This window comes from Nicotiana sylvestris, chromosome 7, assembly GCF_000393655.2.
Source record: "Nicotiana sylvestris chromosome 7, ASM39365v2, whole genome shotgun sequence".
In the NCBI taxonomy this organism is placed as follows: domain Eukaryota; kingdom Viridiplantae; phylum Streptophyta; class Magnoliopsida; order Solanales; family Solanaceae; genus Nicotiana; species Nicotiana sylvestris.
Window position 1 is genome coordinate 35,074,401 of NC_091063.1, and position 22,649 is coordinate 35,097,049.

At 44.3% G+C, this 22,649-nt stretch overlaps 2 protein-coding genes across 2 annotated transcripts; both read right to left on the bottom strand.

Moving 5' to 3' along the window:
* Nucleotides 1-361: 361 nt before the first annotated feature.
* On the bottom strand, nucleotides 362-2,783 carry LOC138872982 (uncharacterized). Its single transcript, XM_070151404.1, has 4 exons — nucleotides 2,603-2,783; nucleotides 1,714-2,132; nucleotides 1,152-1,593; nucleotides 362-696 (listed from the first exon to the last, which is right to left on the bottom strand). Exons 1-4 carry the CDS (start codon nucleotides 2,781-2,783, stop codon nucleotides 362-364), a joined length of 1,377 nt encoding a protein of 458 aa, XP_070007505.1.
* Nucleotides 2,784-2,830: 47 nt separating this feature from the next.
* Nucleotides 2,831-4,129, bottom strand: LOC138872983 (uncharacterized). The gene is made up of 4 exons (XM_070151405.1): nucleotides 3,853-4,129; nucleotides 3,516-3,745; nucleotides 3,292-3,412; nucleotides 2,831-3,198 (listed from the first exon to the last, which is right to left on the bottom strand). The coding sequence occupies exons 1-4, from the start codon at nucleotides 4,127-4,129 to the stop codon at nucleotides 2,831-2,833; spliced, it is 996 nt and encodes a 331-aa protein (XP_070007506.1).
* Between the last annotated feature and the right edge of the window lie 18,520 nt (nucleotides 4,130-22,649).

Consider the following 22,649-nt stretch of genomic DNA (forward strand, 5'->3'; position numbering starts at 1 on the left):
CCTTCACCGCTGAAATCCTCTTGGATCTTAACTGGCGATCCTATCTATCAACAATGGCAACTGTCTCATAACCCAAACTCTCATCCAGCTGAATAGTACTGAAGTCTAACACATGGGACAAGTCGGCATGATACCTCCGAAGCATGGACACGTGGAATACTGGATGAACTCCCGATAAGCTGGGGGGTAAAGCAAGCTCATAAGAAACCTCTCCAACTCGTATCAACACCTCAAATGGGCCAATGAATCTTGGGATCAACTTGCCTTTCTTCCCAAACCTCATAATACCTTTCATTGGCGAGACTTTCAAGAGGAACTTCTCGCCAACCATGAATGCTACATCACGTGCCTTCTGATCCGCTCAACTCTTCTGTCTGGACTGAGCTGTGCGAAGCCTTTCCTGAATCAACTTCACCTTATCCAAGGCATCTTTCATCAAGTTTGTGCCGTACAACTTAGCCTCACCAGGCTCAAACCACCCGATAGGAGAATGACATCGCCGCCCATATAAAGCCTCAAATAGAGCCATCTCGATGCTGGATTGGTAGCTGTTATTGTAAGCAAACTCTGCCAAAGTCAAGAATTGATCCCATTGTCCTCCAAAGTCAATCACATATGCTCTAAGCATGTCCTCCAAAATCTGAACTGTCCTCTCCGACTGCCCATCGGTCTGAGGATGGAATGCTGTGCTAAGCTCTACATGGTCCCCAACTCACTCTAAACGACTCTCCAGAAATGGGAAGTGATCTAAGGGCCTATGTATGATATGATGGAAACAGGCTTATCGTGCAATCGGACTATCTCCCGAATGTAAATCTGAGCCAATCTCTCTGAAGTGTAAGTAGTCATAACTGGAATAAAGTGTGCCGACTTGGTCAACCTGCCAACAATGACCCACACTGCATCAAACTTCCGCAAAGTTCGGGGCAACCCAACTACAAAGTCCATAGTAATGCGCTCCCACTTCCACTCTGGTATAGGCATCTGCTGAAGTAGGCCATCCGGCCTCTAGTGCTCATACTTAACCTGCTAGCAATTCAAACATCTAGCCACATACTTTACTATGTCTTTCTTTATCTTCCGCCACCAATAATGTTTCCTCATGTCACGATACATCTTCGCCGCACCCGAATGAATGGAATATCGCGAACTGTGCGCCTCCTCAAGTATTCTATCCCTCAGACCATCAACATTAGAAACACATAGGCGACCCTGGAGTCGTAAAACACCATCCTCGCCAATAGAAACCTCCTTGGCACTACACTGAAGCACTATCTCTCTAAGAACTACCAAATGTGGATCATCGAACTGCCGGGACTTGATCTGCTCCAATAATAAAGACTGAGCAACAACACACACAAGAACTCGGCTGGGCTCTGAAATATCCAACCTCACAAGTCTGTTAGCCAAGGATTGAATGTCCAAGTCTAGAGGCCTCTCCTCTACTGGAATGAATGCCAAGCTACCCATACTCTCTGCTTTCCTGCCTAAGGCATCCACGACCACATTTGCCTTGCCTGGATGATAAAGAATGTTGATGTCATAATCCTTCAGTAACTCAAGCCATCTACGGTGCCTCAAAGTGAGATCTTTCTACTTGAACAAATGTTGTAAGCTACGATGATCGGTATAAACCTCACATGACACCCCATACAGATAATGCCTCTATATTTTAAGAGCATGAATAATCGCAGCCAACCCCAAATCATGCACATGATAATTCTTCTCATGAATCTTTAGCTGACGCGAAACATATGCAATAACTCGCCCTTCCTGCATCAATACACATCCCAATCCAACACGTGAAGTGTCACAATATACCATATACATCCCCGAACCGGAAGGCAATACAAGAACTGGTGCAGTAATCAAAGCTGTCTTGAGCTTCTGAAAGCTCGCCTCACAATCATTGGACCAACGGAAAGGAGCACCCTTCTGGGTCAATCTAGTAAGAGGTGATGCAATGGATGAAGAGCCTTGCACGAATCTCCTGTAATAACCTACTAACCCCAGGAAACTCCTGATCTCGGTCACTGAAGTAGGACGTGACAAACTCTGGACTGCCTCAATCTTCTTAGGATCCACCTTAATACCATCTCCTGACACCACATGCCCCAAGAATGCCACTGACTCTAGACAAAACTCACACTTGGAGAACTTAGCATATAGCTTCTACTCTCGCAAGGTCTGAAGCACTACTCTCAAATGCTGCCCGTGCTCCCCTAGGCTACATAAGTATATCAAGATGTCATCAATGAAGACGATGACAAAGGAATCAATATAAGGTCTGAACACCCTATTCATCAAGTCTATAAATGCTGCTGGGGCATTAGTCATGCCAAAGGACATCACCAAAAACTCATAATGGCCATATCTAGTCCGGAATGCAGTCTTCAGAACATCCGAGTCTCAATCTTCAGCTGATGATACCCTGACCTTAAGTAGATCTTAGAGAACACCCTAGCACCCTGCAACTGGTCAAACAAATCATCGATACGAGGCAATGGATACTTGTTCTTGATGGTGACTTTGTTCAACTAGCGGTAATCAATGCACATCCGCATAGTCCCATCCTTTTTCTTCACAAATAGCACTGGTGCACCCCAAGGTGATACACTAGGTCTAACAAACCCCTTTACTAACAACTCCTCCAGCTGCTCCTTCAACTCTTTCTGAGCCATACGATACGATGGGATAGATATAGGCTGGGTGCCTAGAGCCAAATCAATACAGAAATCAATATCACGATCCGGTGGCATACCAGGAAGATCAGAAGGAAACATATCGGCGAACTCCCGGACTACTGGAACTCAATCAATCGTCGGAGACTTTACTGTGGTGTCCCGAACAAAATCCAAATAAGCCAAACACCCTTCTCAACCATATGCCGAGCCTTCAGGAAAGAGATAAACTGATTAGATGTATCAACTTCGGAATCCTTCCACTCCAACCGTGGCAACCCTGACATTGCTAATGTAATAGTCTTAGCATGGCAATGTAGGACGGCGTGATATGAAGATAACCAATCCATGCCCAGGATGATCTCAAAGTCGATCATATCAAGCAACATGAGATCTGTTCTAGTCTTGAAACCACAGAATGTGACCACGCAGGACCGGTAGATCCAATCCACAACCACATAATCGCACATAAGAGTGGATACATGAATCGGAGTGCCCAAAGGCTCAGGAGTAATAACTAGGAAATGAGCAAACAATGATGATACATATTAATAGGTAGACCCTGGATCAAATAATACCGAAGCATATCTACCATAAACGGAAATAATACCTATGATGACAGCCTCTGAGGCCAATGTATCTCGCCTAGCCGGAAGGGCATAGAATCTGACTGGAGCGCCAGCTGGCTGGCCTCCACCTGACGAAGCAGTATCTGGCTGACCTCTCCTTGTCTAGCCTCCACATTTAGGACGGCCTCTACTAGTCTGTCCCCCCACCTCTAGACGGCTGGGCAACCGGTGCTGAAATCATAGGCTGCTGGCCTTACTGTACTACCTTGCCCCGAAGCCTGGGGCAGTATCTCCTCATATGACCAAGGTTTCCGCACTCAAAGCAACCCCATAGTGCAGTGACCTGCTGCCCTGATGGCTGACTCTTATGGCCTGTAGACCCACTGGAAGAAGCCTGGATAGCCATTGGACGATATAAACTCTCTGTCATAGCACTGAAATAGGAACCAGAAGAACCCTCGGGACCTGAATACCCACTGGAGGAACCTTGAATAGCTGGCGGGCGATAAGAACTCTCTAGTATGGTGCTGAAATAGGGGCGTGCTGGAGCACCCCGAGCAGGTGATGGTGCTGAATATGGGGGTCTGCACTCCCAAACTGACCTTTACCCCTAGCCAGGGCACCTCTAAACTCTCCAGAGAATCTAGCCCTCTTATTCTGCTGCATCTTCTCTCTACCCCTCAAACGGTAGCCCTCAATCCTCCGAGCAATCTCCACTACTGGCTGATAAGGAGTCCCCATCTCCACCTCTCGGGTCATGTTGGCCCTTATGCCAGAATGCAACCCTGCAATGAACCTCTGCACCCTCTCTCCGTCAGTAGGGAGTATCATCAATGAATGGCGGGATAACTCAGAATACCTCGCCTCATAGTCGGTCATGGACATCTGACCCTACTCCAGCTGCTTAAACTGATACCGCAGCTCTTCCCTCTCAGAGGGTGGAATATACTTGTCCAAGAATAACTATGTGAACTGACCCCAAGTGATGGGAGGAGAACCTGCTGGCCTGCCAAGAACATAGGACTGCCACCATCTACGGGCCCTGCCCTATAGCTGAAAAGTAATGAAGTCAATCCCATGCGACTCCAATATCCTCATGTTGTGCAGTCTGTCCCTGCACCTATCAATGAAATCCTGGGCATCCTCATGACACTCACCCCCGAAGATAGGAGGGTGAAGTCTAGTCCATCTATCCAAAAACTTCTGCGGGTCGCCATCCGCAGCTGGTCTAGGCTCGGGCGCCACTGTAGCAACTGGCTGAGCCCCATCTGCGGGTAGTGCACCCGAAGTCTAGTACACTACAGTTGCATGACCAGGAGCCTGAGCAGTAGGGGTCTATGCTCCCCCTCCTACCTATGATGTAGCTAGATCTGCTGGAAATAAACCAGCCTGAGTCATGGTGTCCATGAACCGCAGCATATGGTCCATGACCTCCTTGAAACTCAGTGCTGTCAAAAAGTCCGCCGGGGTAGGCTCAGCTGCGGGCACCTTGCCCTGCTCCTCAATGATAGGATCTCCCGCAGGATCTATTGGTGGTGCTATTGGGACAGCTCTAGGACGCCCTCATCCCCTACCTCGAGTCGGTGCCCTCCCCCGGCCTCTGCCTCGGCCTCTAGTAATGGGGGGAGCAGCTCCTCCCGGGTCTAGAACATCAGTCGTACGTGTCCTCACCATTTGTGAGAGAATAGAAGAGGGAAATTTAATACACCAACCACTGCATGATAGGAAATGAATAAAGAGTAGTTTTCCTAACACCTTATAGCCTCTCGAAAATAAATACATACGTGTCCGTACCAATCCGCAAGACTCTATTAGGTTTTCCCACGACTTGTGAGACCTACGTGAACCTAGTGCTCTGATACCATGTTGTCACGACCCATTTCTATTATAGGTCATGATGTCGCCCAACACCATTGTCAGGCAAGCCAACACGTAAATATAAATAAGGGTTCACTTTACTTTACCAAAACAAGTACTATAATTTCTAAACTTGAAGTTAAAACAAATGATAATCAGTAATGTACCAAAAATAATTATACAGTTCCCAAAAGAATAGTCCACTAATATATGTGCTAAGACCTAGTGTCACAAGTTGTGGACAACTAGTAGAATATACAAAATAATAAATCTATCCTACTTTCCGATATAAAATAGACATCCAAACATAAAGAGAGACTCCATCAAGCTGCAGAACGGCGCGGGAAGGGAACAACTCAACATGGAAGTCTCGGACTGTGATCAGGGATGCGCACCAGACTGATAGCCAGATGTACCTGCCTCAGATCCTGTACAATTAAGTACAGTAGCATAGTATGAGTACATAAATAATATGTACCCAGTAAGTATCCCGTCTAATCTCGAAGAAGTAGAGACGAGAGGTCGATTTGATACTTACTAGGGTCAAATAATATAATAAAATGTTATGCTAAGCATGGAAGTCACAAGTAAATAATAGTTTGTAGCAAGAAGTAATAAGTCATGTCCTTAATGATGTCACAGTTAGCCATTTACATTTCAAAACATTTTTAACCAAGAAAGTCATGAATAAGATTTCACATAAATATCATGCGCACATTATGCCGAGGTCGACGACCCGATCCAACAGAAAAGAAATTGTGCACTGCTAGAGGGTCGAATGGCGTGAACCATAGATGCATCTATTTCTATCGAGGCGATTGGCCCGATCCACAAATATCAATTATCATCAGGAAAATACATGAAGGTGCATTTATATTCAAATAAATTCATACAAGTGTTCAACAAGTACGTACGTTCACTTATGTTCATTTCCAATTCTCTAGCATATCCTAAGTGATCACATTAGCAAGAAAATATATAGACATTCACAAATATGGCATGATACGAGTCCTAAACTACCCGGACAATTAACATAATAGTAGCTACGCACGGACTCTCGTCACCTAGTGCGTACATAGCCCCCGCATTTAGTGGAAAATTATTCAATTATTACACCTATGGGGACAATTCCCTCTTACAATGTTAGAAAAGAGACTTACCTCGCTCCAAAGTGTACTTCCAATACCAAGAACGGGCTAAAACTCTCAATTTGGAGCCGAACGATCCAAAACTAATTAAACTAGGTAGGAACTAGTCAATACAAGCTCACAAGATTGCATTCTAACTATTAAAGTAATTTCCCAACCTTAAGCACAAGTTTCCTAAAATTCGACTCCGGGCCCACGTGCCCGGATTTCGAAATTTTTCGAAGAAAGTTGTTCTTTATAACCTAAGGATTAATAATATATGATTTCTAATTCATTTCATAACAAATTTCGTGGTTAAATCTAACTTTTATCAAAACCCTAGGTTTTGCTCTAACCCCATGATTTTACCTTAATCTTTGTGTGTTAATATACCCAAGACACAAGTATTAAACTAGAAATAGGTAGGATAAACGTACCTCAAGATGCTAGGTGAAAGTCCTCTCAAAAGCTCCAAATTTACCCAATGGGTGAGTGAAAAATGGCCAAAATGGCTTAGAGCCCTTATTAAATGAAGCTCACTGCTTCAGTGATTTCTGCATCTGCGAGAGGAAGGCTGCATCTGCTGAATTGGCCAGGCGAGCTGGGACTACTTCTATGGTCTTGAAGCTGCTTCTACGCGGCCGCTTCTGCGGCTTTGGCTTGGTCTGCCTTGGCCGCATCTGCGAGAGAACGACTGCTTCTGCGGTCTCGCACCTGTGGCTGACCAACTGCAGGTGCGGTTATGACAACAACCTGAAGCTTCAACTCTTCCCAAATTTTTCAACTTCACTTGAGCCTCGTCCAATTGACGCTCGAGGTTCCCGGGCCGCGCTCGAACATACCGACAAGTCTGAATTCATGAAACGGACTCACTCAAACCTTTGGAATGCCCGAAACAATGCTTAATCTAAGAATCACTCCCTAAAATAAATTGAATCAAATTTATGAACTTCAAGGTCTTTAATTCACTTCTAACGTGTCGAAACGTACTTATACTACTCGGATTGACACCAAATTTTGCGGGCAAGTCTTAAATGTTATATTGGACCTATACCAGGCTCCGGAACCAACATACGGGCCTGATACCAACATGATCAATCATTAGTTAATTTCTTTAAATCCTTAGAATTTCAGTTTAACAATTTCTAACAAAAAATTCACTACTCAGGCTAGGGACCTCGGAATTCGATTCCAGGCACACGCCCAGGTCCCATATTTTCCTACGGACCCTCCGGGACCGTTAAAACACAAATTCAGGTCCGTTTGCTAAAAATGTTGACCAAAGTCAAACTTAGCCTTTTAAGAAAATCTTAAGGAATCAAATGAGCCTATTTCAACCCAAACTCTTCCAAATCCCGAACCAACCATCCCCGCCGGTCGTAAATTAGTTAAAGCAAGCATGGGAAGTTTTATTTAGGGGGACAGGGTTCTAAGAAGCAAAACAACCAGTTGGGTCGTTACAGTAGCTACGTACAGGACTCTCGTTACCGCGTACGTACGTAGCGCCCACAGATAGTTACATACATTTATTTAATTCACCTATGGGGTTAATTCCTTCTTACAGGGTTAGAAAGGAGACTTAACCCAAAGCTTAGTTCTAAATTCAAGAATGCACTCAAACCCTCAAATCGGAGCCGAACGATCATAAAACTATTCAAATGGGAAGAACTAGTCAATATATGCTCAAGAGTTCATATTCTAACTATTAAAGTAATTTTCCAACCCTAAATGCAAGGTTCCTAAAATTCATCCCCATGCCCACATGCTCAGACTCCGGAAATTTTCGAAGAAAGTTGTTACCCATGACCTTAGGATCAAGAATATATGATTTCTACTACATTCCATAACAAATTTTGTGGTTAAATCTCATTTTTATCAAAACCCTATGTTTTACTCTAAACCCATAATTTTTATTAATTTACATGTTGTAATCTAGCCATGAACTATGTATTGAACTCACATTAAGTAGAAATTACTTACCTCACAAAGCTAGGTTGAAATCTCCCCTTTTGAGGCTCCCAAATCGCCCAAGAATGGAGTGAAATGTGTCAAAAATGACAAACTCCCGTATTAAATGAAGGCCACTACCTTCAGCAATTTCCGCATCTGCGGTAAGTTGACCGCATCTCCGGTCTCGCTTATGCGGGAGATTGTCCGCTTCTGCGGAAGAGGAGCTGCATCTGCGGAACCTGGGCTCTTCCTCTTGGGCCACATCTGTGATGATTGAGCCGCATCTGCGGGCTCGCACCTGCGGCTGGCCAAACGCAGGTGCGGTTATGATAGCAACTAGAGCTCCAACTCCTTCTCAAATTTTCAACATAGCTCGAGCCTCGTCCGATTGACGCTCGGGGCCACTGGGGCCCCACCTGAACATACCGACAAGTTTGGAATCATAAAACGGACTCGATCAAACCCTCGGAATGCCCGAAAAAACATTAAAACTAAGAATCACACCCTAAAACCAATTGAGTCAAACTTATGAACTTTAAGTTCTTCAATCTACTTCCAATGTACCGAAACGTACTTATACTCCTCAGAATGATACCAAATTTTGCGTGCAAGTCTTAGATGACATTATGGAACTATTCTCGATCTCAAAATTTTGTTCGGACCTTGATATCACAAAAACCCGCTCCAAACCAAATTTAAAGAACTTCAAAAATCCTTAAGTGATCAACTTTCACTATTAGGCGTCAAAACACTTCCGGGTCATCCAAAATCCGATCTAGGCATACGCCCATGTCCAAAATATCATAAGAACCTTCAGAACCTTCAAATCCTGATTTCGAGATTGTTTACTCGAAATGTTGACTGAAGTCAAACTTGGCCTTTTAAGCAAACATTAAGGAACCAAGTGTTCTGATTTCAACCCAAACTCTTCCAAATACCGAACCAACTACCCCCGCAAGTCATAAATTAGTAAAAGCAAGTATGAGAAGTCTTATTTAGGGGAATGAGATTCTAAAAAGAAAAATGACCAGTCAGGTTATTACAACACCTTATATTATGAGACTGGTATTAGTTCTTCATGTCCCTCCAAATACGTTTAGGAGGGGGAGGATATAACGAAATGCTCGTTTAGTTTAAGTGCTCAAACCAGTATTTTGGGAAAGTTTAATGGGGACTTTCTGTATTTTACCAAAAATTCTATATAACATTCACTCTATTTAATTTACCAGAGTGAAGTTGACAACGAGCTAAAATAAATACTTTTTTGTATAGAACTACAAAAATGAAAGAAAGAAAATTTGTTCTTGATGATTCTTGTAGATCGTCTCCTCACAATGAGTACAAATGCCTATATTTATAGTTAATTTCAGGGAGACAAGATCCTCAAATTTCGCCCTCCCAAAAATGAATAATAACCCCTCTTAATGACTACATAAGTACATAACTTTGGAAATAAATGCCATGATCTTCTATAATGGCTGCTCCTTTAAATTTATTTCCTTCAACTAGTGTCTTGTTTTTAAATTCACTCCTCTGATCTTTGCATCCCCAGAATTTATATAATACCGTTCACGTGGCTTTATCAGATATTATTCGGTTGCTGACTCATATCCATTCTATCACCACTGCCATGTATCTATTTGTCACGACCCGGAATCCCACCCTCGGGAGTCGTGATGGTGCCTACTACTGAAAGCTAAGAAAGACAACCAACTGAACTATTTACCGTGTTTCCAATTTTAATTCGACAATAGTTTAGAGCCAACAATTAGATAACAATAGAATTGAATAAGCGGAAGACTGCATTGTAAAGATTTAATAATACTGCTAATACCAATCCATAACAAATCTACCCAAGACTGGTGTCACAACTTCACAGACTGTCTAGGAGTACTACAAATAAAGGTCTGAAAGAAATAAATGCAACACTATCTTTGAAAATACATGAAAGAAACAGGAATAGTAGATAGAAGGAGACGCCAAGGCCTGCAGATGCCTACATGACTACCTCGGGTCGCCTAATGAACAAGAAACAGCAATCTTACTGCGATCCGAAGTCTACAGCACTAGGATCTGCACAAAAGAGTGTAGAGTGTAGTATCAGCACAAACGACCCCTTGTGCTGGTAAGTGCTTAGCCTAAACTCAGCGAAGTAGTGACGAGGCTAGGACCAGACTATCAAATAAACCTGTACGGTTAAGTTATATACGGCGGGAAAATAAAAGCAAATAATTACAGTTAAAGATGGGAGGGGGAAAACAAGCTTCGGGGAATAACAGATAACAATAAAATATCAAGAGGAATATAAAGAAACCAAAATCCAATTACTAACAAGGATAAGGAAAACAAATATAGAATTCACTTTCATTTCACATCTTGTTGCATGCGTGCAACCCGATCCCACTTCATGTATCTCGTTGCAGGCATGCAACCCGATCCTATTTTATATATCTCGTTGTAGGTGTACAACCCGCTCCCATTTCATATATCTCGTTGCAGGCATGCAACCTGCTCCCATTTCACATATCTTGTTACAAGCATGCAAACTGCTCCTATTTCACATATCTTGTTGCAGGCGTGCAACTCACTCCCATTTTACATATCTTGTTGTAGACGTTCAACCCGCTCCTATTTCATATATCACGTTGCAGGCGTGCAACCCGCTCCCATTTCACATATCTCGTTGCAGGCGTGCAACCCGCTCCCATTTCACATATCTTGTTGCAGGCGTGCAACCCGCTCCTGTTTCATATATCAATTTGCAGGCGTGTAACCCGCTCCCATTTTACATATCTCGTTGCATGTGTGCAACCCACTCCCATTTCATATATTTTCATGGCGGCGTGCCACCCGATCCCATTTACAAATCAACAACAATCACAAAAGAATCCCGACAAGGGAACAATAATGATAATAACATGTGAAGCGCAATAAATGACAACAGAGTCATAACAATTACAATACAAGACTCACAGGCATGCTTGACACCGACGTATAGATACTCGTCACCATGCCTATACGCCGTACTCCACAATTAACACGTAGAAAATAAGACACGACTCCTAATCCCTCAAGCTAAGGTTAGACCAAATACTTACCTCGATGGCACAAACATAATTCAAGTCTCTACTATTGCTTTTCCCTCTTGATTCCATCACCAATTCGCTCGTATCTAGTCACAAGTTACTTAATTACATCAATAAACGCTAAATGAATCAATGCTAATGCATGAAAATAAGTTTTCCAAAGTTTTATCCAAAAAGTCAAAAATCGCCCCCTGGCCTACATGGTCAAAACCCGAGGTTCGAACCAAAACCCGATTACCCATTCCCCCATGAACCCAAATATATAATTTATTTTGAAATCGGACCTCAAATCGAGGTCCAAATCCCCAATTTTTGAAAAACCTAGGTTGTACCCAAAACACCCAATTTCCCCCATGAAAATCATTGATTTTGAGTTGAAATCATGTGAAAAGATGTTAATGATTGAAGAAAACGAGTTAAAATTGACTTACAATCGATTTGGAAGAAGAGTTGCCTTTGAAAAATCGCCCTAGAGTGTTTTGATTTTGAAAGAGTGTGGGGAATGATTGAAATGTGTCTAAGTTATGAATTTACAGGTCTCTGATGTCGCAATTGCGATCATTGTTCGCAATTGCGGACCCTTCAGAATTCTGAGAATTTGCATTTGTGAAGAAATTTATCGCATTTGCGACAACCCCTTATTTCTGAGGGGTTCACATTTGCGAAGCAGGTGTCGTATTTGCGACTGGGGCATTCCGCATTTGCGAGCCAAATGGTCGCATTTGCGAGCCAGGCTTCGCATACCTGATCATACCAGCTGAAAACCTGCAATTTTCTTAAGTCCAAATTCCACCCCGTGGCCTATCCAAAACTCACCCGAGCCCTCGGGGCTCCAAACCAAACATGTACATCAACCTAAAAACTTCATACGGACTTGCTCGTGCATTCAAATCACCAAAATAGCATCAACAACTATGAATTTAGCATCAAAATCATGAAATTACTTAAGAACATCAAATTCTTCTAATTTTCTCAAATAAGGTCCGATTCACGTTGTTTCAAATCCATTTCTTACCAAATTTTACAGACTTATCTTAAATCATATATAAGACCTGTACTGGGTGCCGGAACCAAAACACGGGCCATATACCATCAAGTTTAAAACACATTTCACTTTCAAAAACTCATAAATATTCCAGAAAATAATTTTCTTTAAAAATTTATTTCTCGGACTTGGGACCTCGGAATTCGATTCCGGGCATACGCCCACGTCCCATATTTTCCTACGGACCCTCCGGGACCGTCAAATTACAGGTTCAGATCCATTTACGCAAAATTTTGATCGAAGTCAACTTAAATCCATTTTAAAGTTAAAATTCATTATTTTTCACAAATTTTCACATAGTGTCTTTCCGGCTACGCGCCGGACTGCGCACACAAATTGAGGTAATGCCGAAAGAGGTTTTTGAGGCCTCGGAACGTAGAATTTACTTTTAAAACAAGTCACATCCTCCACCTCTAAAACAACCGTTCGTCCTCGAACGGACCGAAGAAGGAAATACCTGAGTGAGGGAAAAGATGGGGATAACGGCTCCGCATATCGGACTCGGACTCCCAGGTCGATGCTTCAGCGGGCTGACCTCTCCACTGAACACGAACAGAAGGAAAACTCTTTGATCTCAACTAACGAACCTGCCGGTCTAGAATAGCTACCGGCTCCTCCTCATAAGACAAGTCCTTGTCCAACTGGACAATGCTGAAATCTAACACGTGGGATGGATCGCCGTGATATTTTCGAAGCATGGACACATAAAACACTGGATGTACGACTGATAAGCTCGGCGGCAATGCAAGTCTGTAAGCCACCTCTCCCACTCAATCAAGAATCTCAAACGGGCCAAACCTAGGGCTAAACTTTCCCTTCTTCCCGAATCTCATTATGCCCTTCATAGGCGACACTCGAAGAAGTACTCGCTCACCGACCATGAATTCCAAATCACGAACCTTGCGGTCGGCATAACTCTTTTGCCTAGAATGAGCTGTACGAAGCCTATCTTGAATAATCCTGACCTTGTCCAAGGCATCCTGTACTAGATCCGTACCCAACAACCGAGCCTCTCCTGGCTCAAACCATCCAACTGGCGACCGGCACCGCCTACCATACAAAGTTTCATAAGGAGCCATCTAGATACTCGACTAGTAGATGTTGTTGTTGGCAAACTCCGCTAAAGGCAAAAACTGATCCCACGAGCCTCCAAAGTCAATGACACAAGATCAGAGCATGTCCTCAAAAATTTGAATGGTCCACTCGGACTGCCCGTCCGTCTGAGGATGAAACGCTGTGCTTAACTCAACTCGTGTGCCCAACACTCGCTGAACTGCTCTCCAGAAATGGGAGGTAAATTGCGTACCTCGATCTGAAATGATAAGACTCGGGAACACCACGAAGGCGAACAACCTCCCAGTTATAGATCTCAGCTAACCTCTCAGAAGAGTAGGAGACTGCCACATGAATGAAATGTGCTGACTTGGTCAGCCTATCAACAATAACCTACAATGCGTCGAATATCCTCTGAGTCCGTGGGAGCCCAACAACGAAGTCCATAGTGATCCGCTCCCACTTCCACTCGGGAAGCTCAATCCTCTAAAAAAACCCACCAGGCCTATGATGCTCGTACTTAACCTGCTGACAGTTCAAACACCGAGCCACATATGCAACAATGTCCTTCTTCATTCTTCGCCACTAATAATGCTACCGCAAATCCTAATACATCTTAGCGGCGCCCGGATGAATAGATTACCAGGAACTATGGGCCTCCTCTAAAATCAACTCTCGGAGTCCATCCACATTAGGAACACAAATTTGACCCTGCAATCTCAAAACTCCATCATCACCTAAGGTAACCTGCTTGGCACCTCCGTGCTGCATCGTGTCTCTAAGGGCACACAAATGGGGATCATCATACTGCCGATCACGGATACGCTCTAATAAGGAAGAACGAGTAACTGTGCAAGCTAACACACCGCTGGGCTCAGAAACATCCAACCTCACGAACTGATTGGCCAAAGCCTGAACATCCAAAGCAAGAGGTCTCTCACTGACCGGAATATAAGCAAGACTGCCCATACTGGTGGCTCACTTCCTACTCAAAGCATCGGCCACCACATTGGCCTTTCCCTGATGATATATGATGGTGATATCATAGTCCTTTAATAGCTCCAACCATCTTCTCTGCCTCAAATTTAGCTCCTTCTGCTTGAACAAATACTGTAGACTCTTATGATCCGTGAACACCTCACATACCACGCCATACAGATAATGCCTCCAAATCTTCAACACGTGAGCGATGGTTGCTATCTCCAAATCATGAACCAGATAGTTCTGCTCATGAATCTTCAACTGCTGTGAAGCACAGGCAATGACCTTGCTATCCTGCATCAACACCGCACCAAGTCCAATACGAGATGCATCACAATAAACTGTATAAGGCCCTAAACCTGTGGGCAAAACCAACACTGGTACCGTTGTTAGAGCTGTCTTAAGTTTCTGAAAGCTCGCCTCACACTCGTCCGACCATCTGAACTGGGCACCCTTTTGGGTTAACCTGGTCATTGGGGATGCGAAAGATGAATACCCCTCCATAAACCGACGATAATAGCTTGCGAATCCCAAGAAACTTCGAATCTCTGTAGCTGATGTTGGTCTAGGCCAGTTCTTGACTGCCCCAATCTTCTTCGGATCGACCTGAATACCCTCTGCTGATACCACATGACCCAGGAATGCAACTGAACTCAGCTAGAACTCACACTTCAAAAACTTAGCATACAACTGACTATCCCTCAAAGTCTGAAGAACCACTCTAAGATGTTGCTCGTGCTCCTCCCGGCTATGGGAATAGATCAAAATATTATCAATGAAGACTATCACAAATGAATCCAAGTAAGGCATGAACACTCGGTTCATCAAATCCATAAAAGTTGTTGGGTCATTTGTCAACCCGAATGACATCACCAAGAACTCATAATGTCCGTACCGAGTTCGGAAGGCTATCTTAGGGACATCGGATGCCCTAATCCTCAACTGATGGTTGCTAGATCTCAAGTCAATCTTCGAAAATACCTTGGCACCCTGAAGCTAATCGAATAAATCATAAATCCTCGACAATGGATACTTATTCTTGATTGTAACCTCATTCAACTGCCGGTAATCAATATACATTCTCATCGATCCGTCCTTCTTCTTAACAAACAACAATGACGTACCCCAAGGTGAAACACTCGATCTAATGAAACCTTTCTCAAACAAGTCTTGCAACTGCTCCTTCAACTCTTTCAACTTAGGCGGGGCCATACGATACGGCGGGATAGAAATGGGCTGAGTGCCTGGAGCCAAATCAATGCAAAAGTCAATATCCATGTCGGGTGGCATACCTGGCAGGTATGAAGGAAATGCCTCAGGGAATTCACGAACAACAAGCACAAAATTAATAGGAGGAACCTCAGCACTAGAATCACGAATATAGGCCAAATAGGCCAAACACCCCTTCTCGACCATACGCCGAGCCTTCATATATGAGATAACACTACGAGTAGAATGACTAGAAGTCCCTATCCACTATAAATGAGGTAAAGCCGTCAAGGCTAAGGTCACAGGCTTGGCATGACAGTCCAAGATAGCGTGATAAGGTGATAACCAGTCCATCCCTAATATGACATCAAAATCAACCATATCCAGAAGAAGCAAATCTACACGAGTCTCAAGACCTCAAATCACAACTACACATGAACGATGGACTCGATCTACCACAATAGAATTACCCACCGATGTAGACACATAAACATGAGCACTCAACGAATTACTAGGCATGACCAGATACGATGCAAAATATGATGACACATATGAGTACGTATATCCCGGATCAAATAAAACTGAAGCATCTCTGCTACAAATCAGAATAGTACCTATGATAACTGCATCGAAATCCTCAACCTCGGGCCTGGCTGGAAGAGCATAACATCGGGGCTGGCCCTCACCACCCTGAACTACATATCTGGGACGGCCTGCTGCTGGCAGGCCTCCACCTCTAGCGGCCTGAGCTCCACCTCTAACACCTCTACCTCCACCTCTAGCACCTCTACCCCACCTCTGGCTGGCTGGGCGGGCAGTGGAACACTCGGTGCCTGAACTATGGCACGGGAACCCTGATGCTGAGAGCTACTCAGTGCTCGAGGGAAAACCTAGCGATGTGACCCATATCACTGAAAGTGTAACAAGTCCTCGACTGCTGAGACTGATGACCCTGATGACCTGGATGACCACCCCAAAAACTCTAAAGCGGCGGTAAACTGATTGGAGCTGGTGGTGCACTGTAGGACTGTTGATCAGGATACTGTATATGGGAACCGCGACCATCTGAAGCACCGTGAGAAACCTGAGGTGCTGACTGAAAAAGCCTAGGAGGATGGCCTCTACCATACGAATCTCTGCCTCTAGACGAGGTACCACTAAATCGGCCTGAATGATGAGGCCTCTTGATCGGCCCGATCCACAAATATCAATTAATATCAAGAAAACACATGAATGAGCATTTATTTTCAAACAAATTCATACAAGTGTCCAACAAGGGTATACATCCGCTTATATTCCTTTCCAAGTCTCTAGCATACCCTAAGTGATCACATTAGCAAGAAAATATAGAGACATTCACAAATATAGCATGGTATCGGTCCTAGACTACCCGGGCAATTAACATAACAGTAGCTACGCACGGACTCTCATCACCTAGTGTGTACGTAGGCCCCACATTTAGTAGAAATTATTCAATTATTACACCTATGGGGACAATTCCCTCTTACAAAGTTAGAAAGGAGACTCACCTCGCTCCACAGTGCACTTCTAATACCAAGAACGAGCCCGAACTCTCAATTTGGAGCCGAAAGATCCAAAACTAGTTAAATGAGGTAGTAACTAGTCAATATAAGCTCACATGATCATATTCTAGCTATTTAAGCAATTTCCCAACCCTTAACACAAGTTTTCCAAAGTCCGATCCCGGGCTCACGTGCCCGGATTCCGAAATTTTTCGAAGGAAGTTGTTCTCCATAACCTAAGGATCAATAATATATGATTTCTAATTCATTTATAACAAATTTCATGGTTAACTCTAACTTTTGTCAAAATCCTTGGTTTTGCTCTAACCCCTTGATTTCAATTTAATTCTAGTGTTTAATCTACCTAAGACACATGTATTAAAATAAGAATAGGTGGAATAAGGTTACTTCAAAATGCTAGGTGGAAGTCTTCTCTCAAAAGCTCCCAAAATTGGCAATGGAGGAGTGAAAAGTGGCAAAAAGGGACTTAGAACCCGTATTAAATGAAGCTCACTGCTTCAGCGATTTCTGCATCTGCAGTCAGAGGACTACATCTACGGTCACGCTTCTGCGAGACAGAGAACGCATCTGCAGAACTAGCTAAATGGGCTGCGACCGCTTCTGCGGCTTGGGAGCCTCTTCTGTGGTTTGGGCCTGCCCTGCCTTGGGCCGCATCTGCGATAGGCGGACCGCTTCTGCGGTCTCGCACCTGCGGCCGACCAACTGCAGGTGAGGTTATGATAGAAGCATATGCTTCAGCACTTCTCAAAAATTTCAACTTCACTCGAGCCTCGTCCGATTGACACTCGCAGCTCTCGGTCCCCGCCCGAACATACCGATAAGTCAGAAATCATGAAATGGACCTACTCGAACATTCAGAACGCCCGAAACAACGCTAAATTTAAGAATCACCCCCTAAAACCAATTGAATCAAACTTATGAACTTCATGTTCTTAATTTTGCTCTAACGAGCCGAAACACTCTTAAACTACTCGGATTGACACCAAATTTTGCGGGCAAGTCTTAAATGTTATTTCGGACCTGTACCGGGCTCCAGAACCAACATACGAGCCCGATACCCATGGGATCAATCATTAATTAGTTTCTTTAAATACTTAGAATTTTAGTTTAACAATTTCTGATAAAAATTCATTACTCGGTCTAGGGACCTCAGAATTCGATTCTGGGCATACGCCCAGGTCCCATATTTTCCTACGTACCTTCTGGGACCGTCACAACAAGAATCCGGGTACGTTTGCTAAAAATATTGACCAAAGTCAAACTTAGCCTTTTTAGAAAATCCTAAGGAGTCAAATGAGCATATTTTAACCTAAACTCTTCCAAATCCCGAACCAACCATCCCCACAGATCCTAAATTAGTTAAAGCAAGTGCGAGAAGTTTTATTCAAGGGAATAGGATTCTAGAAAGCAAAATGACCTGTCGGGTCGCTACATTCTCCACCGCTTAAACAAACGTTCGTCCTCAAACAGACATAGAAAAGTACCTGAGCTGCTGAATAAATATGGATATCTGCCCCGAATGTCCTCCTCGGACTCCCAGGTCGCCTCTTCGACTGGTTGGCCCCTCTACTGGACCCTCACCACAGAAATCCTCTTGGACCTCAACTGGCGATCCTGTCTATCAATAATGGCAACTGGCTCCTCCTCATAACCCAACTCTCATCCAGCTGAATAGTACTGAAGTCTAACACGTGGGACAAGTCGGCATGATACTTCCGAAGCATCGATACAGGAAAAACCAGATGAACTCCCAATAAGATGAGGGGTAAAGTAAGCTACTAAGCAAACTCCCCAACTCGTCTCAACACCTCAAAGGGGCCAATAAACCTTGGGCTCAACTTGCCCTTCTTCCCGAACCTCATAATACCCTTTATTGGCGAGACTTTCAAGAGAACCTTCCTGCCAACTATGAATGATACATCACGTGCCTTCTTATCCACATAACTCTTCTGTCTGGACTGAGCTGTGCGAAGTCTCTCCTGAATCAACTTTACCTTGTCCAAGGCATCTTTCACCAAATCTGTACCATATAACTTAGCCTCACCAGGCTCAAACCACCCGATAGGAGAACGACAACGTCGACCATATAAAGCCTCACATGGAGCCATCTCTATGCTGGACTGATAGCTGTCGTTGTACGCAAACTCCGCCTAAGGCAAGAACTGATCCCACCGCCCTCTGAAGTCAATCATACATGCTCTGAGCATGTATTCCAAAATCTGAACTATCTGCTCAGACTACCCGTCGGTATGAGAATGGAATGTTGTGCTAAGCTCTACACGGGTCCCCAACTCATTCTGAACAGCTCTCCAGAAATAGGAAGTGAACTGAGGGCCACTGTCTGATATGATGGGAACAGGCACACCGTGTAATCGGACTATCTCCCGAATGTAGATCTGAGCATACCTCTCTACTGTATAAGTAGTTGCCACTGGAATAAAGTGGGCCGACTTGGTCAACTTGTCAATAATGACCCACACTGAATCAAACTTCTGCAAAGTTCGTGGCAACCCCACTACGAAATCCATGGTAATGCGCTCCCACTTCCACTCTGGTATAGGCATCTGCTGAAGTAAACCACCCGGCCTCTGGTGTTAATACTTGACCTGCTGGCAATTCAAACACCTAGCTACATACACCACTATGTCTTTCTTCATCCTCCGCCACCAATAATGCTGCCCCAAGTCACGATACATCTTCGTAGCTCCCGGATGAATGGAATACCGCGTACTGTGTCCTCCTCTAGAATCCTCTCCCTCAGACCATCAACATTAGGAACACATAGATGACCCTGGAGCCGCAAAACACCATCCTCGCCAATAGAAACCTCCTTGGCACCTCCCAGATGCACTGTCTTTCTAAGAATTGCTAGATGTGGATCATCGAACTACCGGGCGTTGATCTACCCCAATAATGAAGACTGAGCAACAACGCACGCAAGAACTCGGCTGGGCTTTGAAATATCCAACCTCACAAGTCTGTTAGCCAAGGACTGGATGTCCAAAGCTAGTGGCCTCTCCTCTGCTGGTATGAATGCCAAACTACCCATACTCTCTACTTTCCTACTTAAGGCATCTGCGACCACATTTGCCTTGCCCAGTTGATAAAGAATGATGATGTCATAATCCTTCAGCAACTCAAGCCATCTACGCTGCCTCAAATTGAGATCCCTCTGCTTGAACAAGTGCTGTAAGCTGCGATGATCAGTATAAACCTCACATGATACCCAGTACAGATAATGCCTCCATATCTTAAGAGCATGAACAATCGCGACCAACTCCAAATCGTGCACAGGATAATTCTTCTCATGGATTTTCAGCTGACGCGAAGCATATGCAATAACTCACCCCTCCTTCATCAATACACACCCCAATCTGACGCACGAAGCATCGTAATATACCGTATACACCCCTGAGCTAGAAGGCAACACAATAACTGGTGTTGTAGTCAAGGCTATCTTGAGCTTCTGAAAGCTCGTCTCGCAATCATCAGACCAACAGAAGGGAGAACCCTTCTGGGTCATTCTAGTAAGAGGTGATGCAATATATAAAAAGGCCTGCACAAATCGTCTGTAATAACCTGCTAACCCCAGGAAACTCCTGATCTCGGTCACCAAATTAGGATGTGGCCAACTCTGAACTACCTCAATCTTCTTGGGGTCCACCTTAATACCCTCTCCTGACATAATATGCCCCAAGAATGCCACTAACTCTAGCCAACACTCACACTTGGTGAACTTAACATGCTACTCGTACTCCCCCAGGCTACGGGAGTATATCAAGATGTTGTCAATGAAGACGACGACAAATGAATCAATGTAAGGCCTGACTAACCTGTTCATCAAGTCCATGAATGCTGCTGGGGAATTAGTCAAGCCAAAGGACATCACCAGGAACTCATAATGGCCATATCTAGTCCAGATTGCAGTCTTCGGAACATCCGAGTCCCAAATCTTCAGCTGATGATATCCTGACCTCAAGTCAATCTTGGAGAATAACCTAGCACCCTGCAAATGGTAAAAAATGTCATCGATACGAGGCAATAGATACTTGTTCTTGATGGTGACTTTGTTCAACTGGCGATAATCAATGCACATCTGCATAGTCCCATCCTTCTTCTTCTTCACAAATTACACTGGTGCACCCCAAGGAGATACACTGGGTCTAACAAACCCCTTTGCTAACAACTCCTCAAGGTGCTCCTTCAACTCCTTCGGAGCCACACAGTACGGTGGGATAGATATAGGTAGGGTGCCTGGAGCTAAATCAATACAGAAATCAATATCACGATCCGGTGGCATGCCAAAAAGATCAGAAGAAAGCACATCGGTTAACTCTTGAACTACTGGAACAGAATCAATCATCGGAGACACTGCAGTAGTGTCTCGAACATTAGCCAAATAAGCGAAACACCCCTTCTTGACCATTTTCCGAGCCTTCAGGAAAGAGATAACCCGACTAGATGTATCAACTGTGGAACCCTTCCACTCCAACCTCGGCAACCCTGGCATTGCTAATGAAACAGTCTTGGAATGACAATCTAGGACAGTGTGATATGGAGATAACCAATCCATGCCCAGGATGAGCTCAAAATCGATTATATCAAGCAATAGGAGATCCACTCTAGTCTTGAAACCACAGAATGTGACCACGTAGGACCGGTAGATCCGATCCACAACTATAGAATCGTCCATAGGAGTGGATACATGAATATGAGTGCCCAAAGGCTCAGGAGAAATAACTAGGAAACGAGCAAACAAAGATGATACATATGAATAAGTAGACCCTGGATCAAATAATACCGAGGCATCTCTACCGCCGATGGAAATAATACCCGTGATGACGACAACTGAGGCAAATGCAACTGGCCTAGCTGGAAGGGCATAGAATCTGAAAGGAGCACCCTGAGCAGGTGGTGGTGCTGAATATGGGGGCCTACTGGGCTGACCCCTCCGTAACTGACCTCTACCCTAAACCGGGGCACCTCTGAACTCTTCGGAGAATCTAGCCCTCTTGTCCTGCCGCATCTTCTCTCTACCTCTCAGACGGTAGCCCTTAATCCTCCGAGCAATCTCCACCACTAGCTGATAAGGAGTCCCAATATCCACCTCTAGGGCCATTTTGTCCCTAATGCCAGAATGCAAACCTACAATGAACCTCCGTACCCTCTCTGCATCAGTAGGATGTATCATTAATGCATGGCGGGATAACTTAGAAAACCTTGCCTTATAGTCGTTCACCGACATCTGACCATACTCCTGCTGCTCAAACTAATATCGTAGCTCTTCCCTATCAGAGGGTGGAATATACCTGTCCAGGAATAACTGTGTGAACTGACTCTAAGTGATAGGAGGAGAACATGCTGGCCTGCCAAGAACATACGACTGCCACCATCTACGGGCCCTGCCCTCAAGTTGAAAAGTAGTGAAGTCAACCCCATGCGACTCCAATATCCTCATGTTATGCAGTCTGTCCATGCACATATCTATGAGGTCCTGGGCATCCTCATGACGCTCACCCCCGAAGATAGGAGGGTGAAGTCTAGTCC